The 12322-nt window shown below is 46.9% G+C and overlaps 2 protein-coding genes across 4 annotated transcripts in view; both read right to left on the reverse strand.

The window, feature by feature from the left end:
• Nucleotides 1-8770, reverse strand: part of LOC146222206 (glucosidase 2 subunit beta-like) — a 112688-nt gene extending 103918 nt beyond the window's left edge. For 2 of the 3 annotated variants that reach the window (XM_084692179.1, XM_084692181.1), the window contains exons 1-6: nt 8580-8770; nt 8095-8211; nt 7423-7518; nt 5938-5995; nt 4743-4860; nt 2213-2342 (exon numbers count right to left, since the gene is read on the reverse strand). In XM_084692179.1, coding sequence (XP_084548305.1) covers nt 2213-2342; nt 4743-4860; nt 5938-5995; nt 7423-7518; nt 8095-8211; nt 8580-8661 — 601 coding nt within the window. In that variant the 5' untranslated portion in view covers nt 8662-8770. The remainder of the gene's footprint in view (nt 1-2212; nt 2343-4742; nt 4861-5937; nt 5996-7422; nt 7519-8094; nt 8212-8579) is intronic. The other variant, XM_084692180.1, reaches the window with a different exon arrangement.
• A 1435-nt stretch (nt 8771-10205) lies between these two features.
• Nucleotides 10206-11899, reverse strand: LOC146222207 (doublesex- and mab-3-related transcription factor A1-like). The gene is made up of 2 exons (XM_084691436.1): nt 11404-11899; nt 10206-11129 (listed from the first exon to the last, which is right to left on the reverse strand). The coding sequence occupies exons 1-2, from the start codon at nt 11897-11899 to the stop codon at nt 10351-10353; spliced, it is 1275 nt and encodes a 424-aa protein (XP_084547562.1). The 3' UTR covers nt 10206-10350.
• Between the last annotated feature and the right edge of the window lie 423 nt (nt 11900-12322).

The raw sequence follows: 12322 nt of genomic DNA on the forward strand, positions 1-12322 counted from the left end.
GAACATAAAAAGAACCATACAGATTGGCGTGCGACCGTGACAACATACAGACATCATCTGTTTGTACAGTACAAAGTCTTGGTAAAAACATGGCATCTCCCCATGTAAGCGACGACTTTCTCTGACAATGAGAGGATTTCCAGAGGCATGAGAATAAGTATTGCGTACGCTCTGCCAGCGAGCAGCGCAATCTTGGAGCAGGCAGAGCGTGGAAGTAAACACATTTTCAAAAACAACGCGCTCCGGGGCGATGCATTAGCGAGATCACATCAAATATTCAATCAAGGTACAAAGTCAAAGTTATATATTCCCTGATTTTTCACTCGTTCCAAGGCAGGCATTTTTAATTCTGGGAATGAAATCAAAGGGTATGGAGCAGCCTTATCAGCCAGCAACACCACCCAATAAGAGAGAAAGCCCAGGGGGAATCCATAAAGTGCTGTTGATTTATGGTGCTGGCAGATTAACGACGCTTATTCCGCTTGAGTCTGGTATTAATCAACGTGTAATGTCACATGTTGCGGGCTGGCTGGCTGACTGGCTGGCTGGCTAGCCCTTGGGCCAACACAACCTCAGTCTACCTTCCGAACACACACACTTCCCTCAAAACTGCCCATTTACCGACACACGCGCGCACACAGATACACTTTGATCGTCTCACACACTTCGCGAGCACACAAACAGTCGTTAGAGACGCCAAACAAAGCTGTGATGGATGGACGGCGGATGTAGCGGCGGCGCCCAAGCATGGGCGCGGAAATGAAAATTGATGGTTGCAACGCCCCGAAGATGAGCTGTAATGGAAAGGGGAGCGTGTACCCTGGAACACGCTGGCCGGTTACGCCCACACGCGTGTCATTAACGTGTCATTAAAAGGAGCCCAGGAAAGGTCAGCTGGCACGGCATGAGCGTGATGGATGGCTGATCAGCGGCGGCGCCAAAGTCAAGTGACCTTTCCTCCAATCAGAAACTTTTTACTGGGGGGCGAGATCGGAAACCAGACAGCAAATCAATCTGGACCGGTTAGGACGCAGAGAAGGACAGATGTAAATTTAGAAGGAAGACGGATGGTTCAGTGAGGATTTATGAGGAGGAGGGAGGGTGTGTGGGTGTGTGTGGGGTGGGGGGGGGGGGTGTAACGTTTCTTTGTTTATTGGCTGCGTGGTTTTCGCTTTTTGTTGGAAGCAAAAACAACAGAAAACCACTGTCAATTTCATCGGCAAACACAACACCCAGGCACAACATTGGAATCGAGGGGAAATAGCTGACACATTACATTATGTCTCCATTAAGACTAAGATACTGGAGGGAGGGTGGAATGGGGGCTGGGCTACATTAAACAATGGCAACGTTTTACAAAGTGAGTGACAAATTCGTTTAGGGGCTCTCTCCTTCACTCCCCAGTCGTTCTCCCTTACCACATTTGAGTCTGAGTCACATTGATTAATTATGCAAACCAAACAGAGCCCCATTCTGATCCAATATAAATATCCAAACCTTTGTTTGCCCCCCCCCCCCCCCTGAACATAATGGATCTAAAGTCCTAACGGACCCGTAGTGTGAATTGTGAGTGTCCTCCTCTTCCAATCCAGTCTCATCAAGTCTCCCAGCAGCGCAACAGTGGTAGAAGTGGAGTAATAATGAATGTGCGGGGCACGATGAGGGAATTTTGAGTGAGTCATAAGCAAGTTGTCCCTCAGGGTTGAACGTAAAGGAGGGGCTTTCTCGTTGCCGGAATATTCCGTCGCTGAGCACTCTCTGGTTCATTTTCTCCCTCGTGTCTTCAGCGGATGTTTGAACCCCCCCCCCCCCCCCCCGTGGGTTTTATCTGTGGCCGGGCCATTTGTCATCCTGACCACTAGCCCCCAGGGTCACGGGGGTCAATTTGCCTCCATCAAACGTGGCTGCATGGGAATGAAATGGAGCTCAACCTTGCTACTCCTCCCGGTGCTCCTGGCTGACTGTAACAGTGACCTTTAACCCCCGGGGCATCTCTAACTAAAACAGTCGCCTCTCCATATGTCAAACCTTGACCTCGGCCATGCCGTAACCGCGGCCCTAAAAGTGAAAGATGAAACGAACCCCTTTCGACGCTCCGTCCAAAGCCGGCCCCGTCCGCCTGTCTCCGATGGAGCCGCCGCTCGGAATTCAGGGAAGCTTATTACCAACCCCCCCCCCCCTCCCCCCTCCCCCAAAGCCCTCCGTCGCTCACCGTTATCCTCCGCTTCCGGTGCCGTCGTTTCCTGTCGGGCGAGCCGCTCCGCCTCTCCTCTCCTCCTCCTGTGCTCCTCCAGTTTGGCCTGCAGGTCCTCAGACAGGCGCTGCAGGTCTCGAAGCTGGGCCTGGGGAGGAACACAAGGCTGTCAAGGCACTTCCTGTCACCCCCCCCCTCCTCCTCCTCCTCCTTCTCCGTCCCCCGCGCCTGCTCCAACCTAAGCGCGGCTGCACAATTAAATAGGAACATCTGACGGCACACGACGACCCTGCAAATCGACAAAAATGGCACGCTGCGACGGCAGCTTCCGCGGCGGCTCAGAGCGGGGTTGTGCTGCGGCGGCAAAGGCGGGCCGACGGGTTGAGTAACAGCGGCTGCTTGTTTGGGTAACGGCGCCGACAAAGAGAAAAACAAAACCACGGCGACTCGGGGTGAACCCGAACTTCAAAAGTGGAGCGTCGGAAAGGATTTAATGACAAATATCAGGGATGGAGGCTCTTTTTCCAAGTCTCCCTCTGTCTGTTTTCACAATGACCAGCTGCTGTGCCTGTGTAGGACACGAGGAGACTACACAATGGACTATTTAAATCACCTGCGTCTACCAGCATTACTGCTGCCCCAAAAATGACACCAAATGACAGCAAAGCATAGACTATCATCCCTCTCTGTAATAGTCCAATTAAGAAAAAAAAAGCAGCAAGCCTGTGTGTGTGTGTGTGTCAATATGACTTTCCAATCTCCTCTCTTGAGTTGCTCATAATGCAGTGATGGATTCTGGCTGAAGTTTGGATAGGGATGACTAACTTTCTGGGGCATGCTGCCTTCTTATCCACACTCACCTGCTCCAGTGATTTATGGACTCCATTTTGAGTGTGCAAGAGCATACCTGGCCCTCAGTACATGGCTGCATGAGGGAAAAGTGCCTCTGAAACATACTATCTAGTGAGGGTCGACAGAACCGCATTCTAATATTGTATACCGTGTACCAAACAGCAAAGCTACTATGCTAATGCTCCAAAGCACAGTGCTGCCAAACAAACGTAAACCGTTCAGCCGAACCTGTCAATCTACTGTACTCAAACGCTAATACCATGCCCCAATGAACACAACTGGTGCTAATGCTAGTGCTAGCATGCTCCCAGTTGATATCTGCAGGACTGATCCCACAGTTTGTGGACCAACGGCTCCGGACTCTGCTCCACGGGGACTTCAAACTCGCAAAACTAAAACCACCGACGCAAATCCAAGTGGCTGCATTTAGCTCTGTGTCTCCGTCGGTGCTGCTCTCTTCCGACCTTTGACCCCCTCGGGCGATTCGCTTCGAGTCATTGTGTTCCAGAGACTACCCGCCCCCCCCCTGAAGAGAAGCTGAGCGGGTGCAGGGGGATGGGGATGGGGGGGGGTGGTCACGGGGGCTATGCACGCCCTCAGCCTGGACCTGTCAATCACCTTCCCGGAGAAATGAACACTGGAACAGAAATATCCGACCGACAATGCACCAGAGTGCACAAAGTATGGACTTATCATCGAGCAATCAGAGGAGTCTGTGTGCTCGAGCAAGCGTGTGCACACGTGTGTGTGTGTGTGTGTGTGTGTCTGCAGGTGGGCGTGTGTGAGCATTGGTGCATTTTTGGTGCGTCTGCGTTTGCAGACCGTCTGTCCTACTGACCATGTGCTTGAGAGTGACATTCAACTGCAGCAGTTGCCGGTTGTCAAAACAGCTTGTTCACCACAACTTGAAATGAATAGCGTGTGAATAGCGTGTGACATTTTAAACAACACAATTCAAACGACCAAAAAAGTTGACACCCTCCAGTTGGCAAAAATGGAGTAACAATGCCCACAGTAAAATTGGAACATGGAGTAAAGACACTGTTGTGACCGCTAAAGGACTGTAGGGGTAGCTAGAACATGGCCTCATTCACGAGCAATGTGTCTGAGTCAGCATTTATCGGTGGACCTATGGGTTGAGACACAAAGGGCGAGGGGCGTTAAGCTGTAAAGGAATCTCCCTGGGTAGTGTGGAAGAAATGGGGTTCCTTATGTGCCTCTGTTGATTACAATCAGCCTCATCATCTGTTCATATATTCCGCTTTATTCTCCATTCCTATGTGTTCCTACGGTAACCCACTGTGTTCTGATGAAAGTCACAGTTCTATGATGTTGTCTCCGCCAGCCTATAATAACAAACGCCTATTGGCTGTATGTTATCTCTGTTGTTCTCGATATAAACACCGTCCTCTGAACTTCATGCCTCAGAGAGACTTTGCTGGTACCGTTGTGTCTGAACTGGTCGTTTTTACGAGGGGGTTGTGGAAAGTCTCTCTCCAATCTGCTGATCGCGAATACTTTTAAAACCCTCAACTCTGCTTAACTTAGTCACGCCATTAGTGAGGAGACGCACAGTCCTCTTGCTTCATCAGTAGCACGAGGTACTGTAGCCTACCGTTAGCGGTGGAGTGCTCGCTAAATGTCTTAGCTGGCCTCGGCCTTCAGCGAGCGCGCTCGCGGCCACCGCTGCCGTTACCTGCTTCTCCCTCCACACCGAGACCCCCTCCTCGACGTGCTGCTGCTTCAGCCGGAGTCCCTCGTCCAGAGTCCTCATCTGACCCTCCACCTCCGCTCGCTCCCTCCTTCCCAGATTCCTGGAAGAGAGCAGGCCGTCACTACAGCCCAGAGACCGCGAGGCACCGCTGGCTCCAGGGCCTCCTTGGCTCCTGGAGACGGCACGCTTTTATTCTGGAGGGCCCACGGTGCACTTTGAATCCAAAGTGGGTCAACGTCGGTGGGTAAATAAGTGGAGGAAGAATCGTTTGGCTGAGATTTATTTTTATTTTTTCAGAGTTATTTTTTGGGGTTGTTGTCAGGGATACTAAAGGGGCGGGCTTTTTTGAGGTTGTTATGAGTTGTAATGTTTGCTTGTTTGGGATTTTGATGTAGTTGGCTGACAAATCTAGGCTTCTGTATACAAAGGGTATGTAAGTGGTGCTTAAGGTAAAAATGGTGTTGTTAGACTAATGTAATCAGTCCCAATGAAGGAAGTATGCAAAATGGGTAACAAACTGTAAACATTGTGCCCTCAGTGACCGTTTGGACTGGGTTAAAACACGTATTCCAGACCAAAAAAAGTCATTTCTGAAATGGCATTTGTAATGTCTCTATTTAACTTTAAAGCTTCTGGTGCTATTTTCAACAAAGACCTAATGAGCCGTTTAAGTTCAATTTCACAATGTAGCAATTCCACTGTAAGTAACATAAGATTGTAAATGAGAATGTGTAATGATGTGGCGCAGCAGAATCTCCGTATCAACGTTCAACTCTTAAAGGCACAACCCTAATGTCTTATGTACATTACGTAGGAGTTGGCTTACTAAAGAAGTCATGAAAATACAGCGCGACGGCTTCTATCAAAGTGAAAGCATGCCCCCTGGTGGTGGGTTACGTCACTACAACATGGCCTCCTTCCTTTTATAAACAGTCCTAAAACAACATTTAGCTCAGTAAAGGGTTGCTGGAAAACAACTTTGTCGATATCAAATCTATAGACTACATACACATTTAAACAGCATTTAGGGACGTGTCGATTCATTTCCAAACAAATTCTCCGGCGGCCGTACTTCCACCGCCCACTTGAATCCCCTGTTGGTCCTACCAAACCAGCCTCAAACTTGAGACCAGTGACCAACTCTATGTGACTGTGGATGCAATCCTGGCCAACTAACCTGCAGGAGTTCTGGCATCGCGCGTGACTGTTGTACTCATCGGAAGCGTCACAGCAGTCTGCCAGAAGGAACAGGAGAGAGACAGATGAATCACACACATTGTCAGCCAAGTAAGCAACACACCACGGGAGACACACTCATGGCCCGATTGTCTTGGTATCTCTCTGGCCTGAGAGCGTTCTTACTTTTCACTTTCATGTATGTTTAAAAGGGAGAGACTGCCGAGAAACCTGGTGGTCGGAAAACCAACGAGAACATGCTAACAGTTCATCAATCCACGTCGCATCAAGGAGTGAGTTATTTCAAATATCCGAAATCACACTCCTTCAATCCTCTACTTGAGAGTATTGCTCCCAGAATGCCTAGCGGCGCCTGGCAAGTGGTAACATGAGTACTTAGATCTGGTTTCAGTTTGGAAGTCGCTGGGATCAGGCAGAGGGAATGGTCACAGCGTGAAACTCCTCAATTACCCAGAACCCCTATTGGCGAGCAGTGGCTAGAGCGCATTAGAGCTCTGGTGCCCGAGCACGGTAAAAGCTCTCTCAGAGCCGCGAGAAAAGAAGAAGAAGAAGAAGAAGGGGAAGAAAAAAAAAAGGGAAGCAGCGTGACTTCAAGCTCTAAGTGGCTCCGTTCAAGGCAGTCGCGAATGACAACACCAAAGGAGGAGGAGAGGGAGAGGACAGAGAAAAGAGTCAGAAAGGGGGGTACGGAAAAGCCATCAAACGCACCCCTCCGCTCCCCTCTCTACCCCCCACCCCCTTTCGGTCTTGCCTCGCTATCTCTCCGCCGCTTGCCGCCGAGCGCCATCAAGAGCCGTTAGGACGGCCGGTGACGGGGCGTCGATAAGGGGGAAACGTTACGTTTCCTCCAAAGCCGGCGGTTCTCAGACATGGGATGGAAGGGGGTGATATGGGGGGGGGGGGGGTGGAAAATGATCTAATTAAGGGATTGAGTATGGCGGGCATATACAGGGAATGGAGAGAGAAAGGGGGGGGTGACATTTAGATGCCGGGGGAAAAGCTGTTGGAAAACGGGTAGGAGGGGGAGAGGGAGGGGAGTCCTGTTTGCTCTGTCGATCTCTTTATTTCTCTGTTTGTTTTTCCACTACAAAAGGATGTGACAGCGGGCGTAACAACTTCCAACCTGTCAATCTGCCGACAGCGTTCTAAATGTGTTTGCTCGTACACAGTGGAAAACCTAGCAGTGGGGCATCACTCCAGAAGTACTCGTGGTACATAGGGAGCCACACTTACTGCATTCAGCAGCAGTGATGTCACTGAGTGATTCCATTCATTTGGAAAACTGTAACGGGCAGTTGTTAATGGTAATTAATGCTGTAGGTCCGCCACCCATGGTACATCTATGGGCAGTGGTTGGGGATATTCTCGGTCGCCTTCCGTGGTAGCCACTGCATTCAAATCGAATGTAGGTATCTGAAAGGATGAGCTTACTGGGGCGATAGCATGGTAAAAATGTAGACCTTACCGCAAATGCCATCGTTGACGCGCGATGAGGGGATATAGTGAGGGCGGAAGCCCAGGTTGGCGCAGTAGAATCGGCCATTAGGACAGGCGGAGGTGCCTGCAGGGTCACATGGTTAGACATGCCGTCCATCCGAGTATACTGAAAAAGACACTGTCAGCTCCACCCCGTGATTGATATAACCCATGAACATATATGCCCTGGCCTTTGCTGTTCTGAAAGCTTTACATCATCCCGATCATACATCGTTTCACAATGTATGCTTCATGTTTTGGCTACTTGTAATGTTTGGGACTATCTCGTTGTCATGATCAGTGACCTATGCTCTTTTGTAAAGCTCTCTCTTGGAAGTCGCTTTGGACAAAAGCGTCTGCTAAATGAATACATGTAAATGTATTGCGTTGCTTTACATGTAGGCCTGGCTATTAATGCACTTCCGTGCATACTCTTGAGGTGGCAGTGTCATCCCATGAATACAGAGGACAGAGGTTGTCTTCCTCTTAGAAAGGGCTGGTACTTGTCCAGGGTACAGTTTGCATTGATTCTTCCACAAGCTTTGAGTAGTGCCTAGTCATAAAATACACATCAAGCTACATCATATGCCAATGTTATAAATGACTGTATATTCTAAATGAGTACAGAATGGCTATAGGGGTTTACGTCACACATCTGTACCTGGTTCATCGGAGCCATCGGCACAGTCACAGTAGTCATCATTCACTTGCTCAAAGGGAATCATTTTGGACCCATCAATACACAGGAAGGACTTTCTTTCTCTGTAGAATCTTTTATCTGTACACACAAAATGTATGTAAAAGTCAAGTAGATGTTGTATATTGCATGAACACATGTGCTCTACGTATGCATCTAGGCTGTCAATTCCTGTGACAGGCAGTACAGTAGCCTATGTTAACACTGACAGTCATGTATGAAGGCTAGTCGGTTGAGCTATACCAACATTTTACCGCTAAACATCAGAAATAAGCATTAAGCGGAGATAGTTTCATTCTATATCTTATAAGAACATCTGCAATTGTAGAGTTATTACATACATCCAACTAATACGAAAGTAACGGTATGCTGTCAGTCAGTGGTTTGTTTACTAATAGCAACGGCACCATGCTACACTGGATGGGATGAGTTTGGGATGGGACACTTACACGACAGAGAAATTCCTCTCAATTTCCGCGACTCTATACCAACAGACCACAGAATCACAGCAATTATAATATGGCAATGCATGTCAGATGTCTAGTTATGCCAACATTACTGTCCTGACCAAAAATAAAACAGCTGAACGCTCTTTGCACTCAAATTTTAGTTCAGCATCCCGAGTTGTCAGTGTCGGTGCTTCCTGTATTGTAGTCACGTGACGCCTGCATGGTTCTGTTGACGTCCAGCGCGCTGGTCCTACAAATTACAATACAACCGACGTGGCTACCTGGATTCAGATAACCAACTCTTTTATAAGTTCATGCGTTGTAATTGAATCTATGAAAGAGAGAGAACAAATCTTCAAGCCAAGTCTTAAATAATTGCATATAGGAAATTTCAAGACTTAGGCTACTAGACTTCCCCGGTTTGGGACTTCATACAATAAATCATAGCCTGTTGGAATTTAACGAGTAAATCTTAAGAACCTGGTGACTTACCTGTGCTGTTCTTCACAGCTCTGAGAGAACATCCTGTAGCTGCTGACTTGATTTGTTAGAAACAGCGTGTGCATGTTTTACAATACATTTCAAAATCGTATATATTAACCCCAGATGTTGTTAAAATATCCTTCAAGATGTTTCTGGAAATTGTGTAAGATTTACAAATGTAGGAGACAGGTCTACCTGACGAAAACAGTGTCAGACTCAGATGGTAGTTGACGATATGTGTGCTTACGTTGATAAAGTAGCCTATTTCATAGTCTGTAGCCATTTTTGAGAAAATACGCTTAGAAATATAGCCTAATTCCTATGACTGTAGTCCTAAATTCTGAATCTGGAGAATTAGAACAATCTGTGAAATAGCTTCGTCAAACAGACCCGTGTGTGACCGATATCATTATTGAAGCAAATATATTCCTTTCATTTTTCTCTTTCTTACTTTTCAATAAAGAGGGCAGAAGATAGATAGTGATCAGTTGAGTGTAAATACTCAAGCACTTTAGACCACATTTCATAAATGCTATGAAAACATATCATGGAACTGAGACTCTTGAGGTCCTTGAATATTGCATAATGTAGTTATTGAGAGGAGCTTGCTTCTGGCAAGTGCAAATATGTTACACTTGCTATCAAAATTCTTTGAACTATCCCTGGTTATACATGGGAAGTTAATAAATGTATATGGCAAGTACATGTTAATGTAAACTAAAAGATCAGTCAATAATTTGGACAATTCTGAAGTTAGGGGAGATGGGAGTAGACTTGCACTGCTACTGTTTAAGCAAATAGTGTATACGTGTGTGTTTTAGGCTATATGCAGATATGAAAGCCTATCTTAAATATTGTAATTTAATGTTAGGTCTCAGTTGTGGATAATGCAATGTTTGGTAATAGAAAACTGCCCTATCATATGATTTATAGACTTAAGGACTGGTCAGATGTTTTTGATACGCCTACAACTAATATGTCATTAACTGTGTTACCTAGTAGGCCCACTGCAGGAGAACAGTGGTGGTCTTCAGGACTTCGACAAACATATTCATTTGAAATTCTTTATTTGTCACAAACTTTTGAAAATATACGTTTTTATTATACATTTTAACAAACGCTCAAGGACAAAAAAACATCAAGTATGAAGTTAGAACTATAGTTAAACGTTTTGCACCGCATTTCAAATAATGTTCAGATAGAAAAAAGACAGTGAGGCAATGGAAGTCCATGAGGGAATATGTTTCTGTTAACGTAAATTGGTCTTTTGCGAGTTACCATGCACCTTTTATTTGTCATTGTTTAGACGTGAGTAAATACCAGAATGGCACAGAGAGTCTTTGGTCTGCAAGTAGGAGAGATCTCGCATCATCCCCGGGAAAGAGTAGTCCAACGGCGGGCGCATTGGAAAACCTGGCATCAGTCCGGAGGTCACGTATGGTGACATGAAACTGGGTATGGCAGCACCTGTGGAGGAGTAGGCCAGACGCAAAGGACTGATGCCGAAGCGTGTTGGCGTTTGGAGCGGGGAAAATGCAGATTTGGTACCCATGGCGCCCAGAACTCCCATTGGAAGTCCAATATTCGGCCTCGATGCGTTTGAGTGAATGGAGAAAGACACTCCTGCACTATCTGAGTTGTAATTATTATCTTTGAAGCTCAGTACCAGTTCAATTGCCTTCACAATGTCACCTTTGCAAGTTTTCAACACCGACTCCAGAAATTCCCGCTTGTGATGGGGAAATATCTTGGTCATGACGTCGGTGGGGTCCTTCGACGCGCAGCCGCTTGCACCAAGCTCCAGAGAAGGATATTCCTTGGCCCTCTCCGACTCACTTCCCGACTCGAGATCCGAAGATGACAGCGACCGTGGGCTTTCTGTGTGGTCGGATCGCTGGTCGAAGACAGGAGATTGGCTCCCACTTTCTTTATCGAACGCACGGTGTTTCTCCTGGCTTGTCGAGGTCTCGTTATTGTCCGTTGGAGAAGGTAGTGTTGCGAGATGAGGCGGAAAGATGGATCGACCCATGAATCCATTGTATAAGTTGTATTTGAGCATTTTTTCATCTGAAAAATATATAAAAATAAATAGAACATTAGAAAAGTCATTGATCTTTTGACTAAATTGTTATGTATTTAGTCTACTCTTTGTAAAATGCCGATCTAAAAAGATGACTGTAACGTTTAATTATAGTGATATCTTGTTACTGGAGAGATAGCCTATGTCAATGAACTTTGACTAAATGTATGACCTTTAAATGCCAGCTACAGGGGATTTACAAAAAATTACATTTAGAATAAAATTGCCTGATGTGATGGAACTCAGACATAGACAACTCACCGTCCTTCGGGTTATTAGCTCCAAATACATTAAAACTTGTTTTCGGTTCATTATTTGTATTTCCAGGTTGACCTACTCCTTGAGATGATGATGCCACGGTCAATCCGCTCTCTCCTGTCCCTGAACCGTTGTACATAAACTGGAGCTCACGGGCCTCGCTCTCTTCTTGAGCCTGTTGCCTACGGAGTGCCACCTGCGCCGCCATCACTCGTTGCCTCTCCGCAATTAGCGTGCACTTGGCGCACGAACAATCTCTCCAACGACAGAAGCGCTTATGCCCTTTTAGAGCGGACACTACGCCGTGGTTCCTACACCGTGCACATTTCGGCGTTCTGGGGTAACTTCTCTCCAGTGAGGGATTACAAACTGCTGCGGCCGCGGCCCGAAGGAAGAGAGGCGGGGGGCGAAGGAGGGAAGCGGGCATCTGCAAGCCTCCGATTGAGAGAGGTGAAGAAGTGTGCCCGGCCAGACCGAGCGGTCTGATGCTACCATCCATCGCTCTGCGAGATGTAAACAAGTTCTCCAGAGGGTCCAGAGTTCAAGTAATCAGTGTTCGTTCAGTACCTGCTTTCTCACAAGTGGGGCTTCCACTCAAAACTCGTGCGCTTAAAAGTACTCCACTTTCAGGTGATTTGACATGATATAATACACCGTGGTCACTCCCCTTTTCTGTTCAACCTACTACAAGCCTATGAATACGCGCGTAGGTGAATAGTTTGAATGCGGGGACTGGTATGGGTATTTTTTGTCCTGGCAAGAGCTAATGAAAGGATAAACAGTACAAAACAGGACTGGATATGTATACGTATCCAAACACTATAGTACGACATGTTTTCTTTTCCTCTTGCATTAGTTTGGAATTGGTGAATGATGGATGCACATTGTAGATGAATAGGCATCATTGAGCCCATAACACACT

The sequence above is a fragment of the Hypomesus nipponensis genome, chromosome 25 (genome assembly GCF_054491055.1).
Source record: "Hypomesus nipponensis isolate SF chromosome 25, ASM5449105v1, whole genome shotgun sequence".
In the NCBI taxonomy this organism is placed as follows: Eukaryota; Metazoa; Chordata; class Actinopteri; order Osmeriformes; family Osmeridae; genus Hypomesus; species Hypomesus nipponensis.